The sequence below is a fragment of the Schistocerca piceifrons genome, chromosome 1 (genome assembly GCF_021461385.2).
Source record: "Schistocerca piceifrons isolate TAMUIC-IGC-003096 chromosome 1, iqSchPice1.1, whole genome shotgun sequence".
Lineage (NCBI taxonomy): Eukaryota > Metazoa > Arthropoda > Insecta > Orthoptera > Acrididae > Schistocerca > Schistocerca piceifrons.
Genome location: NC_060138.1, coordinates 601,538,255 through 601,551,571, shown reverse-complemented (window position 1 = coordinate 601,551,571; position 13,317 = coordinate 601,538,255). Strand labels below are relative to the sequence as shown.

At 44.3% G+C, this 13,317-nt stretch overlaps 1 protein-coding gene across 1 annotated transcript in view; it reads right to left on the bottom strand.

The window, feature by feature from the left end:
• LOC124713009 overlaps positions 1 to 13,317 on the bottom strand; it is a 51,801-nt gene that overhangs the window by 17,606 nt on the left and 20,878 nt on the right. Inside the window, exon 3 of the mRNA XM_047242916.1 lies at positions 7,361 to 7,592. Coding sequence (XP_047098872.1) covers positions 7,361 to 7,592 — 232 coding nt within the window. The remainder of the gene's footprint in view (positions 1 to 7,360; positions 7,593 to 13,317) is intronic.

Genomic DNA, 13,317 nt, shown 5'->3' with positions numbered 1-13,317 from the left:
CCTGTTGTAGTTAGCTGCCAGATGCTTTTGCATACAATGCAACACCAAGGACAAAGTTCAGTACGACAGCGTCGCGACATTTAAATAATGATTCCATTATTGATTTCTCATGCTTTCTTACGGATCTAGTCTGAAAAACATTATCCTTATTCTCTGAGGAAAGCTATCATGATGAAGCTAGTTAGTTACTTAGTTGAAAGTTCATCGGACATAATGTTATCAGTTATCTGTGAGTGCGTTTTCCCTGCTGAACGTCATGCACAAACTTGAAGTTTCTGTGGGCTGCATGCCATCAATAATTGTGTTTAGGACACTAGAAGCACGCCTTGTCACTAAGTGTACCTCTAGTTCTCACTTCTGTAGAAAATCTTACATTTGACTTTCAATATATGTAACTTTCCTCTGGCAATTGAAACTCAATGCAGTCAAGTGTAATGTGCTGCGATTACATAGAAAGAAAGATCCTTTATCATTTCGCTACAATATAGCAGGTCAGCAACTGGAAGTAGCTAATTCCATAAATTATCAGGGAGTTGGCATTAGGAGTGATTTACAACTGAATGACCATATAAAAATGATCGTCGGTGAAGCAGATGCCAGACAGAGATTCACCGGAAGAATCCTAAGGAAATGCAGTCCGAAAATAAAGTAAGTAGGCTACAGTACACTTGTTTGCCTATTGCTAGAATACTGCTCACCGGTGTGGGATCCGTACCAGATAGGGTTGATAGAAGAGATAGAGAAGATCCAACGGAGAGCAGCGCGCTTCGTTACAGGATCATTTAGTAATCGCGAAAGCGTTACGGAGATGATAGATAAACTCCAGTGGAAGACTCTACAAGAGAGACGCTCAGTAGCTCGGTACGGGCTTTTGTTGAAATTTCGAGAAGATACCTTCACCGAGGTGTCAAGCAGTGTATTGCTCCCTCCTACGTATATCTCGCGAAGAGACCATGAGGATAAAGTCAGAGAGATTAGAGCCCACACAGAGGCATACCGACAGTCCTTCTTTTTACGAACAGAACGGGAGTGGAATAGAAGCGAGAACCGATAGGGGTACTCAAGGTACTCTCCGCCAAACACCGTCAGGTGGCTTGCGGAGTATGGATGTAGATGTAGATGTAGATGTAGATGTGAGTGGTGTTCGTTTATACTTATCGACTTGCACTCCTGCACATTGTGTGGGCTTGTGACAGCAGGCTGCAGTACAGTGCAGGCAACCCTTGCCCTGCGTTTTATGGCAGGAAGCCAAGAGCCGTTGCCGTCCTTTAAAGTCTAGTACCTCAGAATGTATGACGTTTGGAACAGGAGACAAAGTCTGTCATCACTAATTGCATTTCCAGTTTTTATTTCTATAGAAAAAACATACGCCTGCCATTGGAAAAACACTTAACTTTGAAATGTAAGTGGTGTTACTTGATTTTTATGAATCACACATTGCTGCCAATTGTGTGAGTCCGTGACGTGGGTGCATCTCTGGCCAACGGCAGCTTTCTCATTTTGTTTCTTCTCGGAAATATATGAGCTGGAAGACTTAAATGGAGCATCCTGTAATGTATAATTAAAGTATTCGCAGTTGTGAAAATGAACCATAATCGGGTATATAAGGGAATGATGACAGTGAAAATTTGTGGCGCAACGGGACCCGGACGTGGTTCTGCCGTTTTACGTGAATGGTCGCCTTAACCGCTTCCGCAACAGTCCACGATCCATGGTCAGGCCCTAACGTCCAGGCGCCATCGTTCCTGGGTCACTACCTGTAGTCATCTGTTCAAATGTGCGTGAATTCCTATGGGACCAAACTGATGAGGTCGTCAGTCCCTAGACTTACACGCTACTTAAACTAACTTATGCTAACAACAACACATACACCCATTCCCGAGGGAGGACTCGAACCTCCGGTGGGAGGGGCTGCGCAATCCGTGACATGGTGCCTCAGACTGCGCGGCCACTCCGTGCGGCTCACAACCTGTACTCATACATACACTATGTAATTCCCGTTAGTCCAGGACATTTTAACTGAAAGTCGCTGCCAGTATCGGTGGATATATACGATATTGCAATACCCATGTTGTTGAGAAAACGATGCAGTGTTCCTTCGGACATGCAAGCACATGAAAGGAGCAGACGGTGCGGCGAATACAGCCTTTATGAAATGAAATACATTAGATGCATTCGCAGTTTCGAATACGAACAACCATCAACTGAGTAAGGGAATGACGAGAGTGAAAATTTGTGGCACACCAGTACTCGAACCGGGGTCGGGGTCACTGTGTTCCAAATAGAATCCACCCAGGTGACTCAGAGGAGCCGGGAGGTCTCCTAACATAAGTATTGGGTCGATAGAAGGTTTCTCCATCGCTATCAGTAATGATCTTGTAATGTTCAAAGGACATCTACGCCGCAGCTCTCTGTAGGTGCTGATGTAGAGGGCAACCTCCCTGTCGTAGACGTTGACGAGCCCGAGACTCCTCTGTCCTTGGGTAGGGTGAGCGAATCGTAGCTTATTTCTTCCAGCTGAGAAAGGAACCGTAAGCGTCCATAAAGCTATGGACCAACGAGTCCATAATGGAGAGAAACTGTGCGACGTGTGGAAGCCGCGATGCTAAGTTCACGTTGATATAATGTGCCTGACGTAGAATATTGAGGGACAGGAAGCTTTGATCCACAATGATGGTTCGTTCTTTGTTCAATGTTATCGTGCCACGGATATCGACTGTGAGGTCCAGTCCTAGACAGCGTGGTGTGATTATGACGTTTGGCTTGTGGGACACTCAAATGCGCTGTCATCAGAACCCATGCTAAGTCCCAGTTTTACAGAGTCTAACTTTCTTACGCAGTCCAATCTAGCCACTGTCACGAATGATGATGATGATGATGAAATGATGAGGATAAAGCAAACACCTAATCCCCTAACATTTTTCTATACTGAATTTACTTTCCGACGACGCTCCATATGCTGCAATCCAGAATAAGGCCTATGTCACGTCACTGGCTTCACGGACGACGAGCATCACATCATAAGCGTACACGATGCGTTGGTAAACTCCACTGCCAAATCGGAGTCCTGCTAATCGTTTGCGCAGATCACACAGCAGAGGTTTCAAGGCCAAAGCGTAAAGCATTTGTGTAAATGACAGCCCTGGGGCATTGAACTATTGACTTGGATTATACCCGTTGGGCAGCCGTCGACGAGTACCGGAGCCGGCGTCCCATGTAGGAGGGCATGACCAGATCTATGAAGGCATCAGGATATCGCATATTGCATAATCCAGTGATTCCAGTGTTCATGGGAGGCGCTGGATCCGTCCTACGGAGATTAAGTCCCTGTATTGACACAAAGTAGACCTGATAATGCATTGACCCCCTAGGGAGGTTTCGTCTTTGGAAACATGCCAAATTGAATCTCGGTTTCCTGGTAGCGGTATGAAAATTTTCAAGTCACTTTTAAGCATCATCAAAGGTAGTAAGCTCGTGTCCGACACCACCTTTAGGTATGTGTATTGGCAATATTAGACCTTCTAGGAAAGCCTGAGGTTGGCGCATGTTGGGGACAGTGATTCCCTACAAATCTCAGTCTTACGCGGTATCAAGAGCAGTTTTGAAGTCCATAAATCTCCAATTGGGGCCCTTCACGTCCTAGCTGCCCCCTTACAGATAGTGTCACAAATATATTCTGTCACGTCCAGCAATAAGTTAATTGCCACATCTGATGTAACTGTACCAAGAAGTAATCTGGAAATGGTGGCTACTGTCACAGGATCTACTGTCACAGGATCCTCTGGCACGTTGAGTAGCGATTAATGCCCCTGGAAGACTCTGACAATGCCTCGTTGCACCTTGATGAGTTGGCTATCACCACTAACCAAGGTATCCACCACCACTCTTGTGGACTCTTTGCACACCAAGATAACGTGATTAATCTAAGGTTATTTCTGAGGTAGCCCATTACGAGCTAGCACCCTTGTAATAGAACATGCTGAGGGTTCATCAGGGCGATGATTTTCACTTTAACTCGATGATCAGCATCTGGCGATCTGGTGAGGGCTGCATAGTGGAACACTCTTGTAGTATAGCGTAATAAAAGTTAACAGTTTGTCGTCCCCACGTTGCTGCATCCTTATCGAATGCCATCAGTGTCTGTCAGAGAGCAGGCTTGGCACATTTGATCCATCATGTTAATGCTAACCCGAAGAGAGGATGACGAACGAGAGCTTGGTGCCAGGTGGTCACCACTGCATTCCTACTTACCTGTGAGACGAGGCGGTGAGCGTTCATCCGCCAGGGGAGTGTAATCTTCTAGTGCAAAGGGAATGGAGGGCAGTAGCACAGTAGTTGGTGAAAGCCGTAGGCCATTCTTCCGCTCCATTTATCACTGTCTTTTGGGTACGTGTGACGCAAAACACTTGCATCATTCTTGACGAGCTACTGGCAAGGTGATTTACAATGTGTAGATCACCACATGTCGACCAGATGAAGGTTTGGTATAAGGGTCTCAAGTTCCAGACAAGGTGAATGATGGCGGCAGTTAGTCGGTAGGCACCTGCATACAATTGAAGTCGCCACCATCACCATGTCATCCAGTCGATTCTGGCAAAGCTGCGCTACACCGTTTGTGAAGGAATGCGATCATTGACTCTGTCGTCAGGAGTCAGAAGGAGTGCAGTTATTCACAAGCTGGACAACATTAACGATAATGGCCATGGTCCTGGAATTCGGAAGGTGTCACAGGTAGGTAGGCATCAAGCTCTTACAGAGAAGGATGGTAATGCCACTGTCTGTGGGGGACGTGTCAGAGGTACTAGCCATATATCCAAAGTAATGAGGGAATTTTGTTAATGGACTTCTCGTAAGAAGACGACGTCGACATCTGCTGCAGTGAGCATTTGCCACAGCAAGGACAGCTTATGTCATGTCCTGATTGTATTGATGTTAAAAGTGGCTAGACGGAAAGCCTGTTGTTTAAATCCACCTGCCGAAGGCGTCGTAATGGCAGACAAGTGATAGAGAGAGCCCAGAAAATTACAGCCCACAACCCCACTTAACGGTGTTGATGGTTGTAGGTGGTACACAAAATGCCATGATCCTCCACCTTCCTAATCGCCATATCATCAGCGGCCTCAACTTCATCAGTCCAGCGAACAAGAGCTTGTGTTGGTCCGAGCGATAGCTCTCTATTCTCTTCATCACACACTGCTGTGTCATTGGTCTACACAGCAGAATAGTCATCTTGTCCGTCTGACGCTGGTGTCTGGCTGCGAAATCATATGATACCATAGTCATGACCGAGTTGGAGAACTGGTCGTCTTCTGTTGTCACCTGGCGTATATTCCAAATCACCATCAGTATTGCCGTCTTCTTCCACGCAAGACATATGGAGAAGGCGTTGATCACAAGGAGCATGTCTCTATTTCTTTTGGTGTCGAGGTGATTGTTGTTTACAGATGTGACGTCTTTGGTATACTGATGTGTCATGGGTGTACTGTTGACCCCTTGTTATCTGTAAGGAAGGCCAATGTAGGCACAACTCTACCATCCACGTCCATCTTCTCCCGAGGTACAGAAACGGGTGCCTGGTGCTTTGTGATGATAGTAAATGTCATCAAGGTCGTCGAAAACTTCTGGCGTTGTGGAGTCCTGCCATGCTGAGGCTATTGTTTCCTTCGGCACATCTCCACTTTCGCCATCTACCGAAGGTGGTGTGGGAGGCCTGACACTGCGCGTCGGAAGAATACTGGTCTCTGTGGATACAACAACATCCCGTACTGGAGCCCTCGTAAGACGACGTTGAAGCCATGCCATCTGAACTTGGCATTCCTGTCTACAGTCAGAAAACGTTAGAGATTGGTCGTCATACATGACGATGGCACAAGATTCACCTATGTTCGGCTATAATGGGACATGTTTTGAGAGGTCGATTTTCACTTCACATACTCTGTTGTAGACTCTGTATGTTTCGAAAGCTTGCCATTTTTCCACCATATGAGTGATCACAATGCAATACAGTCGAAACATCTTCCGACACCTCAAAAGGAAGCTCATAGAGTCGTAGCATCTGTGGACCATGTTCTGTATGGTCGAAGTGTTTGGACGTAAGAGCATCGGCATACTTAGTGACCATGTCAGTGCACAATGCCACAGATGTCGTCTTTACAGAAACAATGCTGGCTGTGGAATAAAGCTGAATGCCCACAATGAGCGAAAGATCCACTCTGAGCTAATCTGCTAGTTACTGCTTAACTTCGTAAACAAGTGCTTGGGCGTGGTCCTACTAAAATTGAACTTCATCTTGTCGTGCCTGCAGGAACGGGCAATATCGCTGTGAACATAAGAACAAAACTAAACCATGAATGACAAGGAAGGAAACACAAATTACTCACGCTTGTCCCTAATGGCGGGACGCAGCAAACGTCCTCACCCCTCTGTTGCTAAACTACATGCGATTTGGCTGTCCGTGCACGACCCGCTGCCCGACCCAAACTTCTGTATGTCGTCGTTCTATCGTGGTAACCTGTACTCGTAGCAACATGATGTAATTCCTGTGCATGGGAGGACATTTTAATCGCAGTCGCTGCCCGGTATCAGCGGATAAATGCGATGTTGCATTCCCTGGGGTGTTAAGAGGAACGATGCAATATTCCATCGGAAATGCGTGCATTGCAACGTATTTAACGACACAGTCAACGAAATTTCGAGCCTGTATTGTGTCTGGTGAGCTTATTTACTATAATCATAGTCAGAATGAGATTTTCACCCTGCAGCGGAGTGTGCGCTGATATGAAACTTCCTGGCAGATTAAAACTGTGTGCCGGACCGAGACTCGAAATCAGGACCTTTGCCTTTCACGGGCAATTGCTCTACCAACTGAGCTACCCAAGCACGACTCACGCCCCGCCCTCCCAGCTTTACTTCTGCCAGTACCTCGTCTCCTACCTTCCAAACTTAACAGAAGTTCTCCAGAAAACCTTGCAGAACTAGCACTCCTGAAAGAAAGGATATTGCGGAGACATGGCTTAGCCAGGAGAACTTCTGTTAAGTTTGGAAGGTAGGAGACGAGGTACTGGCAGAAGGAAAGCTGTGCGGACGGGGCGTGAGTCGTGCTTGGGTAGCTCAGTTGGCAGAGCACTTGCCCGCGAAAGGCAAAGGTCCTGAGTTCGAGTCTCGGTCCGGCACACAGTTTTCATCTGCCAGGAAGTTTCATCATAGTCAGAGTTTCGGAAGTGGAGGAGTTCGTAAGGCGATTATTATTTTGACACTGTGCACTGCATCCGGTAGGAGTAATAATTTACCGAAGCTTGTCCCGATTGCGAATGTGATGAATGTCGTCTCGAGTTCCTAGCAGCGCAAATAAGGTACTCACCGTAAGCTCTAGTTCAGTCGCAGAATTTGAACGCCGTTGCGGTTGAAGAGGTCGTGTCCGGTGAGAGGAGTCCTCAGGCTGGCTACGAGCCGGCACGGCGCGCCTTGTACCACCGCGGTCAGGCTGCGCACCCAGACACAGACCGAGGCGCGGGGGCGGGCGGTGGGCACCGGCGCATCCTTGCGGTGCGCCCGCGCAATCAGCGGGCCGCCGACAGCCGCGCCTGGCTCGCCTGCACGCAAACGAATTCACATTACCAACACGCGCTACCTGCCACACATTTCAATTACTGCTTAACTCACGCTCTCCGCCCCTCCTTTCTCGGTGTGCACTTAAGACGGATGATGGTGGGTGACGCAGTGTGACATAAGCCAGTGCACGACGCAACACTGCAGCCAATAGCGTCATTCTATCGCTTGTAACGGTTCGGTGCACTTCGGCGTACTCAAAATACACTTAAAGTTGATTTTCTTGTTAGTTTAGGTGTGGTGAAGATCCTGTGTAGTTGTAATTAAAGTGGAGGTACTCGCGGAGGTCCAGTGTGGGCTGTAATTATCGTGTGGCAGCGAACTTGGTAGATATGCTAATGTGTTAATGCAGAACCGATTTAAGACAGAATAAAGTAGTTCCCGTTTTGGGTACCAGGTGCAAATCTGGCGCTACAAATTGTTTGTATGACGGTATGAGATCCACGCTGTCATTTGACAAACCATAAGGTGAGTCAACAGTGTGGCTATTGAAAAGAGAGATCGTGCGGTTTTAGTGAAATTGTTTTACGTGAAAAGCAGCAATTGGAGTGCTGCACTGAGAGAGTATCGCCGACTGAAAGATCTCAGGAGATGCCCAATGTCATTAATAGTTTAAAGAAGGGCCGGCCGAGGTGGCCGAGCGGTCCTCGGCGCTACAGTCTGGAACCGCGCTGCCGCTACGGTCGCAGTTTCGAATCCTGCCTCGGGCATGGATGTGTGTGATGTCCTTAGGTTAGTTAGGTTTAAGTAGTTCTAAGTTCTAGGGGACTCATGACCTCGGCAGTTAAGTCCCATAGTTCTCAGAGCCATTTGAACCATTTTAAAGAAGGTGATAATGAAATTAGAAGAAAAGTGTGAGCTTCGTGTGGCATTCGAAAGGGGCGACTTTCTACCCCGGTGTAAGTTATCGACGTGGTTACTGATGCTACAACTGTGCATGCAGCACATGCTCGGGTAGTGCCAGTGCTCTTGCAGTGTCACTAGAAATCTCCATACCATGGAAAGTTTTGCGGTATATTTCACACCGGTACCCATACAATATCCAGATGGTGCAGCAACAGAAACCTCACGACTCGCAGCCATGTTCCGAATTTGCTATTTGGTTGTCGGCACGGTTCGAGGTTGATGACATGTGGCCGGGCAATGTTCTGTGGAGTGACGAGGCACATTTTTACACTAAAAGCTGCAGTCAATACACAGAACCGCCGAATTCGAGATACAGATAAACCACCTGTGGTGTACGAAGAGCCACTGTACTCGCAATATTTGGCTATGTGCTGTGATTTCACAAGCACTTCTATTCTCGATCCGTTCTTCTATGAAGACAATACACCCAGAGGGACTGCCAGGTTGCCAGGTACACCGACATCTGCACGTTATCGAGACCTCCATATGCAGCATGAGATTCCTGCTTTGAAAGAGCCCACCTATGTGGAAACCACTGTTTTCTTACAAGGTAGAGCAACACACACGTTATTTTCCCAGACAAAGATCGGCTTAGTGGGACCTTCCAAGTGTTTTCTCCAGAGGTTTTCCAGATGCGTGGCCTGGATTGTTATCTGATCTGAATCCATGTGGTTTTTGGCTCTGTAGATATCTAAAAGGACGCGTTTGCCAGGGACTAGTGCAGTCTCTATTTGCTCTGAAGACTAGAATACAGCAACACGCTACTCATATTCCACCCTAACTGCTATGAGCTACTGTTGATCATGTCATTTTACGGATGCAACATCTCGTCATCGTCTCTGGTGCTCACACTGGACACATTGTGTAAGCGGCAGTTAGTATTAAAATCAAAGTTATGCCTTTTTCACTTGTTTCATTTTATTCTCCCCACGTCTCTTTTCTAATATATTACATTCAGAAACATTTCTATGCGCCTTTTTTTGCCTTCACAACACGAGATTTTCACCTGATGGCCAAAATTGGAAGTATTACTTTTGTCCAACATAAATCGCTTCCGCATTAACGTATCAGAATCGGAACTACTCTAGACCTGGTCTGGTCTTTCCGCCGATGATACCATAGGATTATTCCACTGTTTTGAGAGCACTGTTGTGACACTGCAAAGTATGCTCTGTCAGAACACGTCATGCACCCGCCTTCTTACTTACACATCACAAGAGCAACAGCAGTACTTTTATATCTACAGTGTCCATATCAACATGGTCATCATCCGGTATTAGCTCTGTGTATATCATAAATAACAAAAAAAGTGGTTCAAATGGCTCTGAGCACTATGGGACTTAACTTCTGAGGTCATCAGTCCCCTAGAACTTAAACCTAACTAACCTAAGGACATCACACGCATCCATGCCCGAGGCAGGATTCGAACCTGCGACCGTAGAGGACGCTCGGCTCCTGACTGTAGCGCCTAGAGCCGCTCGGCCACTTCAGACGGCCTTAAATAACACACACTAACGATGAAATGACTTTCTTTTATTGAACTTAAGTTATTCCCGGGGTTTTGGCATTCTGAATCATAATGTCATAATAAGAAAATCATGTAACATAACATTTTTTCAACAATTAACCCAGTATATTAAAAAAGCATTACTTTGTAAGTTCAAAGGTCTTTTTATTTTCTTCATTACCTGTTTGGTGCATTACTTTACAGATTTAAGATGAAAATACATTTCATGCAATATACGTGAAGAATATCTCATACAATCGGCAAAAGAAGGAGAAAAATAGAGCCTTTACATTTCCGGTATTAACATACATTTTGTCAGGTTGAAAGATACATAAAGAGAGTAAAGTTTGTAAGAAAACCTTACATTGAACCAGAGGTGGTCAAATGTAGTATCACTGTGTATTATCGTCGCTGCTCAATAGCGATCGCTGGTTCAAGGTGTTATGGATATTGTGTTAGAGTAACTATAAACAGAGAAACGTCTTGAGAACTCAAGTGTAAAGACGCGTTGTATTTTGACGAAATCACTCACCTTGTTCGTCACTGACTCCCACATATTTCACGGAAAAGTTAACATGTCTGTTGAAACAGTGTCGGTTACGGCTTATAAAACTCTCTTACTTCTTAAGCTACTTACTCGCTGCGTGCAATAATGGTTTTTTATTTGCAAGATACCATACTGGAAATAATTAAGGTAAAGAGAGTTGTTTTGATATCAAATGCAACGCTCATATTCATAAGTGAAGATTGAGTCAATGTATACCACTCACATCTAATGATTTTGTAAAGGTAATTGTTAATGTATAATCAGTTTATTGTGAGTTAATTGCGAGCATTATTCATTTTCAAAAAGTCAAAATACAAGTTTTAAAGTGAGTGCCATATTGTTACTTACCACACGTCAATACAAGTTCCCAGATTCCTGTCGTTTCCAATTAACTATTTTGCTCAAGATGTTATTGTCTCAGTCATCTTCGCATTTAATTAAAATATATGCTTAGCAAGCAGGATCGCATATTAGCTATATGTAAAGTACACAATTTAAAGAGCTAACAGAGAGCAGTGCGAAGACTGTTACCATTGCAAAGATAAAGGTAAAAGATTTTGTTATTTCAGGGAAAGTATTCATTAAGCACAGGGACCATCATTTTCAAATTGATCAAATTTTTTTTATTACCAGAGCCAATTTCAAATCAAGAGCGTTGCATCAGATTCAGCTTTTGTGATATGTATATTCACGCAGTTTTGATTTGGATTTAAGTTATTGACAGTTTACATTCTCGCATTCTCGTAGTCACAAAAGTTCAGTACGGGCAAAGCGTATAAGCGAAGAGGTAAAATACACGTTCACTCTCAGATTCCTTCTACAAATGTACACGTTTCACTATTGTCAATTACGTTACTACAAACGTACATGTTTCAAGGTGTTGTCTGTGACTGTAGCTTAGGTTATCAATATTTTTGTTTATTACTCCAATGAAATGGAAGCTGACTTAACGATCTTTGCGGGAAGCTTCCTTATCTACCAGAAGCGAAATTGGGAGACAAGGTTATGTAACACACCCGACATTCTATAAATTGTTCGATTACAACTTCGAATCAAAAGTGACTGTGAGAGAGTCAGACAAGTGTGTGTATTTCGTTGATTTTCTTGTTAGGACGTAAGACAACAAGGAATGGCTCCGGTACGCTTCTGTTTTAGTCAACATACGAAAAAGCTTAAGAAGTAAGAGAGTTTTATAAGCCTTAACCGACACTGTTTTAACAGACATGTTAACTTTTCAGTGAAATATTTGGGAGTCAGTGACGAACAAGGTGAGTGATTTCGTGAAAATATCGATTTGACGGAAAGACATTTCTGGACTCCACAAATAGCCACGAATGTGATGGGAGATTACTGGTGGTCACTCCACCGACAAATACATCGGGCAGTTCATCAACGTAGAACGTATATTAGATGCTTTAAGGATCAACTGACATCAATCCCGTGTAGCGTAATAAATGTTTTCATCTAGTAGGTGTTTCTCCTAAGAGTCGCCGGGGAGTGCAATCGCTGCCAGGATACTGGCTGCTACTCGTGTTTTGTAGCCCCTGTTAATATACAGTGATAAAGCAAAATCTCACTAGACTAATTTGGGACGGTTCTATCGAATGGGCTCTTAAATTTCCGCTTTAAAAATTATTTTGTTTTTAGCGGGAAATAAACCGACTCTTTCCGTCGACGCTGATCGCCGGATGAAAGACGTGCAGAGCAGTATTTGTTTGGGCTGACTCCGCACTGCAGAAACAACACTGAAAATGCTTGCCAAAATACCAGAGAAAGTGTACCTGACGACTGTTAGAAGTGACACCACGTATACTTCAATAAAACCTTGGTTCAGTTTAAGAAATTAAATTATTTCTCAGTTATAGTTTGATAATTGTCTCCATTTTAGCGATGCTTCATTGCGATAAAACTGTGAGCTATACAAGAAGCTATGGTCCGATATTGATTCATTGCCGAAAGAGAACTACTCGATTAAGCTGTTTCCTAATAAATAATGAAAACGTATTTTTTTTTCTGTAACCTGTGTAATTTGTTCACCGCAAACTCTTCAAATGAAAAATCTGATTCACTAATTCTGAAGCGTCTGGTTAAAATTCAACTTGAGGAGGCAGCGCTCAGTTACTGCTTCCGAAGTATTTTGTTGCGTGTGTCGGATAGTTCAATGAAACACGATTAAAATGTAAGTTAATCGATTGTCAGTAGGTTTCCACAGTATGTTATCCCAGCAAACGAGATTTATATTCCAAGTACTTTTTACTATAATGTTTTTGAAATATGTATAGCGATGGTACCATTTTTCCTTATAAATAACTTTCTATAACAGAGACAAACAGTGAGCTTTAAAGTTTGAGGCACATTTTGCCTTCCAGTTGCTTCCACATCCAAATCTGCATGCCAGATTGGTTGACTTAAAAATAGTATATTCCACTCATGATCCATTCTCTGATATTTCTTGGATTCGCGCTCGTAGTTTTTCAGTTCTCAGAATCGTCTTGTTACGACAAATTTTCAGGATTTCTGAATGGAAATAATCAATTTGGCGTACCAGTTATACGAGTGATGCCCAGAAAGTAATGCACCGCATTTTCTTTCCCAGTCGAAAATATTACGTATGTATTATTCGAAGTCTCCTGAGTGAGCGAGCCAAGTTTCCGTCACTTCCGACAGATAGTGTAGCTGCAGCACAGTTTCAAAATGGTATCTATAGGTGACGTACGTTAGAAGCAACGTGCGGTCATTGCATTTCTGC